The following is an 8,376-nucleotide window of genomic DNA, read 5'->3' as shown; positions in this document are numbered from 1 at the left end:
CTTATACAAAAACATTCTAAATATGCCTGACACGCGTTTGCTTTTTGTTTTTCTATCTTGAATTTCTTTACCAGACACAGATTAATGAAAATGTTCACATCTATACACTACCATTAACAATTTCTTATCTATATGAGCACATGCCATTTGTGCATATGTAAAAGCTCTTAACCCATAAGCAGCTTGTCTATTCTCTTATAAGATCATGGCTCCTGCACTATTCTAAATGACATATACATCCAACACAACCAGCTTATTCATATCATAGTATTTTAATTTTGTGGCATCTGTAACGGATTTCTTGAGCATTTTGGAAGTCTGTTTCTTCTCTTTATCTCCATTCCCAAGCTACATCATGCTGTAACAGCTTTCTTAGAGGCATAGTTATCTCAGACATTTTAGACAATGACTATATAGGATACTTTTAAGCCTTATTAATGTACCACTATCTTCCAAAGAATAAACAGTACACAAAGCATTTTGATCAAAACACACAGTAAAACAATACATTCCCATCATAGCTTATTAAAAAACTGACGCAAGTCATTTCCAGACAGAAGGTGGAGGCGGAGCTGTACAATGACTAGGAGTCTGGACTCGAATTAAAACATGACATGCTTTATTATTAAGCCATCTGTAAGCCATTCTGGTCCCTTCCCTTCAAGAAAACACTGAACAATATGTTGGAATTTTGGATTTGATTATCGCAAGGCATTCCTAGAAAAAAAAGAGAAAGAAATAATATCATGTCAGTTTCAAACAAAAAATGTATAACTTGCAACAAAGGCTTTATTTTCAATTAAATAAATAATACAGCTAGATTATAGGAATTATTTCTAATTGCAAACATAAAGTGATGAAAAAGTAGAGTTGTAAAAGTAAACTTATTATAACAGTAGATGTTCGAATTACCACTGCTGCAGTAGCCTTAGCTATATGGTTTATATCCTGCCAAGGATATAACAGCTAGCCAGCTTGCAAACTTCAGGGCCCCTTCCACGCACCCAAACAGTTAGCTCAAGCTTAGCGGACTTAAAAGACAAGTTTGGGTGCCACACCCTTCAGAGCTTTCATGCCAACAAAGAGAGGAGGCTGGGGGGGGGGGGGGCAGAGCCTAGATGGCCAACTGAGAGCAGTGAATTTTGAAAGCTCCATAAACTAGTATAATAATATAGGAAAATGTTATTATTTTCAAGTTTAAAATGTCATAAATCTATGGATAAACTACTAAACTACATAAATATCAATTTTGGTGGTGATATACAAAAAAATTCCTGTCAAGTAACTTGGAGATATATTGAGTCACTGAATATGAACAACTCAAGGAATTCTCATCCAGATGAAAGAACTGCAATTGATGACATCTACCTTACAGGAACTATCTTTGAAGATGGATGGCTTTAAAAATGACTTAGAAAACCTTAAATTAAATTCTCAAAAACATAATGATACTATTAAGGAACTATTACAGCAACACCATACAAAAATAACAAATATAGAGACTTCTCTAAATGACATTGAAGGGAGACTCAAAGAGGAAGAATTCCAAAAAGAATTTCTGCTTAAACTGAATACATGGCTGCTTAACAAAATAGATTACTTAGAAAACAGAGAAAGGAGAAACAACATAAGGATCTTTGTTCTGCTTAAAAACAGGCACTGCCGTGGTGGTGCAGCGGTTAGCATTGCCACCTCACAGCAAGAGGTTCTCCAGTTCGATCCTTTGCTGGGGTTCCTTCTGTGTGGAGTCTGCATGTCCTCCCTGTGGTTCACGTAGGTTTCCTCTGGGTGCTCTGGTTTCCTCCCACATCCCAAAGACATGCTGTAGGTGAATTTGATACTCTAAACTGGCCCTAGGAGTGAGTGCATGCATGTGTGTGCCTTTCGTTGAAGAATGGCCGCCAGGCTGGCAACTCAACACCGTAAAACTCCACTGCCAGTCATGAGCAGACAGATGATCCACTGTGGCGACCCCTAATCGGGAAAAAGCTGAAAGTAGAAGGTCTGCCTGAAAAGACTGAAGGACAAGACATTATTTCATTCTTAACCTGGATGTCTGAATTTTTAGACTTGAAAGAGGACTTTCATTTGGAATTGAAAGGGCGCATAGAACACTGAGGAAACCTGCTTCTAACTCAACAAATACTCCACCTAGATCCATAGTTATAAAATTTCTTTCATTTCTGGACAAGGAACTAATATTAAAATCTGCTTTATGAAAATCAGCCTTAAAATACAATCAAAGCCTGATAAGGCTTGACAATGATTATTCTTCCAGAATACTAGAACAAAGGAAAAAAGTCTGGCCAATAATAAAACTGTTGAAACAAAACAACATTAAAGCACAGCTGGCCTTTCCAGCCAAGATTAAAATACTTTTTGTCAATGAGATGAGAACCTTTAATGACTTAGAATAAGCTACTATATTCATCAAAAACAACATGTAGTCTATCCCAGAAGAAATGGAATGGATGGCCTCTACTCTTAAAAGAATAAAATAAACAAATATTTGGACTGATGCTAGAAAGAAGTAACAAAAAAATGATTCCAAGATAGCTGTCCCAAAAAAATAACTCTTACAACTACATCTCTGAAAGCATCAACTGATATGGTACATCACTTGTCATCAGTTTTTATATTTTTAAAAAAAGGAGGGTTTCTTAAACAACTGAGAAACAGTAACAATTTATTCAGAATGTTCAAAGAGTCCAATAATTCTTCACAAACAAAGGTAGGTCAAGATGGGTTACTATTTACATGATTGGGAAAGAAATAATGTACCTTGTAAGCCAAACAATACAACATACAATACAAACATAGAACCTTCTATTCCCTTATTTGAACTCAGTGAATACTTATCTTGTTCATTTTTCATTGATTTTACTTATAATAATTTAAGTAATTAATTAACTGATTCAACAAGGTACCATTCATCAGAGTTCAGACTGAAATGTAACAAATTAACTTCATATATAATAGCAGTAACTGTAGAGTGTTTTGAAAAAAATGCTGTCATGGAGACTAATACTTTCTTCAGTTAAAGTATGATTTAAAAATGTCATGTATATCCTGGTTAAATAATAGTAGCAATGTCTTAGTACAAATGTCATCATTATTCTGTCTAAACATAGTTAATATCAATTATGGCAGGTATCATAGCTTCAAGTGCTGTTTGATTAAGCCTGACATGGTGTGTGTGGATGCAGCTGTGTCTGGCAGCTGTTGTATGTTGCCATTTTTGTCTCTGGGAAGCTGTGGGTTGCTGCTTGTGATTGAGGTTTACTGATGCTTGTGTAGTAGGAAGAGATAATTGGTGTTTTAACCAAGATCCAGGGGAAGGGGGTGGATAAAACTCTGATTTGGGATATTTTTGCAGAGAATAGTTTGTTTATACATCTGCTGAGTGAGAGGTAGGAAGGCTTGAATAATGTGTTATCTCTTGTTTTTTTTTTTTTTATCTGTTTGCTCTCCATTCTTTTCCTGGCTGCTGCCTCACTGAAACAGAGGGAATTTAGGCTTGAAGTTGCAGTGAAGTGAAGTTTTGCTTCAGATGCATTGCGAACCTCTGGTATGTAGTACACAGACACACTAACAGAAACAGATGTGCCCAGGTTGCTATGGTAATGGAGACAGAGTGACGATAATGCTTTACAGCTCTGAGGAGCCTCCGAGATAATTCTTGGCAATTAAGTTTTTGGTTTTAAAATATATATATATATATATATATATATATATATATATATATATATATATATATATATATAATAAAAGGGCTGTTTAAAGCCACATTTACACATATTGATGGTCTCCCAACACTTTGTTTAGCTCATTAAGTTGATTCTTGATAAAAAAATAAAAATAAAAAAAAATAAATAAATAATAAGCGCACTTTTACATTTAAAATGTACTTTGGTCCAAACACATTAAGGACTTACATAAGAGTGGAAGTCTGAGTTATTGTGAAAGACTAAGTGCACTTGGTCTTGTGCAGTACCCTTTACAGTGGTCTGGGAGGTGAGCTTTCTCGGACGTGTTGGGCATATGGGGATAGCTGATTCTAGGGGTGTTTAGGATTGCCGGGAAGGGCTAGAGAGTCATCAGATTTCCTTTCTGGAAATATCTGTGGGAATGGAAGGTGTGTTGAGTGGTTCACTGGCAGAGTGGTCTCTGCACGGAACAGTCTGGTAAAATGGAACAGGACAAATATTGGGTTGGATATTTTAAGAACAGCCTGGAAACACACCACATGAACTAATGAATGGTATTCTGGCAAAACTGGATGGGCATTGTTGCCCGTGCTTGAAGTACTGATATGTGTGTATGTAAGGATGGAAATAAGAAACTAGAAGGTTCTCATAATTTAAAGTCTATGGACTCTATAATCATGCTTGGAAGGAGCTAATAATAAGCATTACAGCTTGTGGTCTCTCAAATAACTAAGCAACAGCCAAAAACAAAAACACAATATTTATGTAATGTATGATTTTAGTAAATCTAGACATAAAATATATAATCGTCATATAAGATGAAGCAGTCTGCTGAATTTAGATATTAAAGACAGGATTTAATAACATGGGCTTGGGTATAATAACACTACTGTCTTAACTTGTCATAAATGACATATACTACATTGAACATCAAGGGGAAGCATGATGATTTTCTTATATAAGTAAATATGCATAACAAGTCATGTAATTGCTTTAACTTGAATTGTAGTTTTTGTAACCCATCTTGACCATACATAATACTTAAGCGGTTACCATGGTAACTAATGTTTTATACACGATATCAAACTGACAAAGTTGTTCAAGAGAAACAACAGAAGCCTAAACTTGAAATATCACAGAATGTAACAATCATATTCTGAACAATTAGTATTAAATTGACAATAGACACTCAGTTTAATAACATGGGCTTGTGTATAATAACACTACTGTTTTAACTTGTCATAAATGACAAACACTATACTGAACATCAAGAGGAAGCATGATGATTTTCTCATATAAGTAAATGTGCATAACAAGTCATATAATTGCTTTAACTTGAATTGTGGTTTTGTAACCCATCTTGGCCATACATAATACTTAAGCTGTTACCAAGGTAACTAATGTTTCATACATGACACCAAACTGACAAAGTTGTTCAAGGGAAACAATAGAAGCCTGAACTAGGAATGTCACAGAATATAACAATCACATTCTGAACAAATAGTATTAAATTGACAATGATCACTCAGTTTAACCTTTGCTGACTATACAAAATAGAATGTTGCCAATTAAATCGAAAAACTTTCAGTATATGCCATAAAATGGCAATTTATGAATATGGAAAGGGAACTTGTAATCATCAATCACAAGAAGTGAATTTGTGGTTTTTAACCTATAATTTCATTCATTTTATAATAAATGACAGATATGAAAATCCTTATGCGTAGGAAATGGGGAGAGGGATACACTGATAATTAAAATGCACTAACTTTCATCAATGTTCACATAAAACAAACGATGCTTTAAGTAAGTTAGCAACAACAAAGTGATTACTTAAATGGTGGCAATCAATGAAATATAACTTCTGATATATCCAGTAAAATACATTATATTATAAACATTAGGTATAAATAGTATTACCATCTATTTATATTAAGTAATAAGTTTTGAAAAACTTCATCAATAAGGATGAATATGTTAAATAACTGTGTGCTATAATCTTTTACTGAGGTTTTATATATGATACATCCTACTTTACTATGATTGAATTGCTTGTCATCAATCTTTCATGTAAATATTAATTGCTTATACAATAAGTAGACATTTTTATTGTATTAGAATTCTGTCTAATCTACAATAATACTATATCTGTTCAAAATAACATAAATATTGCTTATTCCTATTACAAATATTCTCCATATGATAACTCATATGATAATTCAATTTATGGAGCGCAGATGTTTTGGATTGTCAAGGTATAGGTTCATAGGTAGGTACTAAGCTATCTGCCTGAAGGCATTTATAAGCCTAGCCAGAATGTGTTGGCTTTCGCTGCACCCTTAGATTAGTTCCCTGTGCCTCTGTCCAGCACAGCCACTGAAGTGATCCCCGGGGTAAACTTTCTGTTTCCCATCCACTCGTCAAGGTTTCTCTTGAAGAGTGTTAGCGGGGATCTCTGCCTAATGTAGACTGGAATCTTGTTCCAAAGCATGGGAAGTCTCTGTGACAGGAATCTATCCCTCCAGCACGTCCTATTTATTGTTGTGGTGAGGTTTAGATCCCTAGAGCATGTGGCTCGAGGGGATAAACTTTTCTTTAGGTGGAGCATGTCCATCAGTTCTGGGTCGGACATGGCCTTGTATGTCAGGCAGAGATCACCTCTGAGTAGGCAGTATGCAACCGAGTACTGCTGGAGTTTCTTCAGTCGAGCTGCATAGGGCATCTGTTTGTGGCCAGTGATCCTCTTGATGAGGTATTTCTGTGGTCTTTCCAGCTGTTGCAGGTGTCTTGTAAGATACATCCCAAATGGGGCATTGTACTCTATGATGGGTCTGATGAGCGATTAGTAGAGGGGCACAATGACCTCTTTTGATCTGGATGCGAACCCTTTTGTGATAAGGTGTGCAACGTAGAAGGATTTTCTAACCACTTTGGCAATCTTATTATCAAAGGAGAGTTTACTATCTACTTGGTCCCCAGATCCCTTACTACATCTTCCGTATTTAGGGGACTACCAGCTAAGTGGTAGTTTGTGGGTACTTTATTTTTTCCAAAGGGGATGACTATGCACTTTTTGGCATTTAACTTGAGGCCATGATTTTGACACCAGGTGGCCGTCTTAGTGAGACCCTTTTGGAGGATGTCTGTGCCAGCTGGAGAGTCAATTATAGCCCCTAGTTTGCAGTAGTCTGCGAACTTGATCAGCCATAGTCCTCCTGCACTTGCCTGTACCTCTGAGAAGTATATGCCAAACAGGAGGGGTCCTAGGACTGAGCCCTGGGGAATGCCACTTGTAACTGGTTTAGAGTCAGACCTAGCTCCCACAAATTTTACCATGTGGGTTCTGTCCATGAGCCAGCTGGCAACCCATCTTGTGATGTAGGGGTTTATGTTCAGGCTGGTGAGTTTGTCTATAATACCAGAATGGGGAATGGTGTCAAAGGCCTTTGGGAGGTCTAGATAGGCTGTGTGTACCACCTTTCCCTCATCTATAGCCTTGGTAACTGTCTCAAAGAAGTCCACCAGGTTTAGGAGGCATGATCTGCCCTTAACAAAGCCGAACTGGGTAGGGTCCAGTGTTTGGAGGTTCCCAATGTCTCTGTTAAAGAGTTCCATGATGATGCGCTCCATAGCCTTGCAGACCAAGCTAGACAGGCTTATAGGGTGATAGGTCCTGGGGTCTGTTGTGGCTCCACCTTTGTGGAGCGGAATAACCATTGCTGTGCACCAGTCTATGGGTACGTAACCTGTGGAGACGTTGAGTTTGAACAGTGTGTTTAGGTGAGGGGTTAGTTCATCTCTGAGCTCGTGTAGGATGCAGCATGGGACACTGTCCAGTCCCATTGATGCTGTGTTTTTGGCTTTGGAGAGGGCTGTTTTAACCTGAGTGTCTGTGATTTCAGGAGCTCTACATTCTTCTGGTATGGTTATGCGCCCTTTTGGGGGTGAGAGGGGGGGTGAAGTTTGCGGTGAACCTGTCTGCCAGGATATTGGCAATATCAGTCGGTTCAGTGTATTTGGTACCATTCTGCACTAACTCCGAGCAGATCTGGGCATTGCCACTTAGATTCTTGACATAGCTAAAGAATGACTTGTGGTTATCTTTGGAGTCTTTAGCAATTTTTCTTTCGAAACTCGCCTTAGATGATTTTATGAGGGATCGTAGTTTCTTGTTGATACTGATCAGGGATGTCTTCCCTTCTTGGGATTTTACTCTTTTCTGTACTAGTTTCCTCCTTCTATTGTATAGCTTGTTTATGGCAGGAGTCCACCATACTGGTTTCCTTTTCTTGGAGGAGTGAGTCTTGGTTTTGCTTGGGATAGCACGATTCATGCATTCTTGTAAGTGCCCGTAGAATGCATTAGTAAAGGATTTTGGAGCTTGGACAATGTTATCCTTTAGCATGTGAGCTTTGAAACTTTCCACCTCGGTCTTAAGTAACGTGAAGTTTGCTTTTGAAATGTTTTTCATGGTGGTTTCCTTGTCCGGGGGTGGGGGCGGAATGTGGATATCCAAAGTGATTTGTTTATGGTCAGATCTAACCAGTGAGGGGTTGACCTCCGGTGTGGAGCACCGGTCGCCCATATTGGTGATGACCAGGTCCAATATGTTGTCATCTCTGGTGGGACTGTTGACCAGTTGATCCAGGGCGTTTGAGTTTATAAATTC

General features: G+C 37.7%; 1 protein-coding gene across 3 annotated transcripts in view; it reads right to left on the bottom strand.

Moving 5' to 3' along the window:
* Window positions 1-253: 253 nt before the first annotated feature.
* The window catches only part of PACRGL (parkin coregulated like), a 592,831-nt gene continuing 584,708 nt past the window's right edge, over window positions 254-8,376 (bottom strand). For all 3 annotated transcript variants that reach the window (XM_044062079.1, XM_044062078.1, XM_044062080.1), the window contains one exon: window positions 254-717. In XM_044062079.1, coding sequence (XP_043918014.1) covers window positions 661-717 — 57 coding nt within the window. In that variant the 3' untranslated portion in view covers window positions 254-660. The remainder of the gene's footprint in view (window positions 718-8,376) is intronic.

This window comes from Protopterus annectens, chromosome 2.part1 (genome assembly GCF_019279795.1).
Source record: "Protopterus annectens isolate FY-2018-M chromosome 2.part1, PAN1.0, whole genome shotgun sequence".
In the NCBI taxonomy this organism is placed as follows: Eukaryota; Metazoa; Chordata; order Ceratodontiformes; family Protopteridae; genus Protopterus; species Protopterus annectens.
The sequence above is the reverse complement of the archived record's forward strand: the minus strand, read 5'-3'. Positions and strand labels throughout refer to the sequence as shown.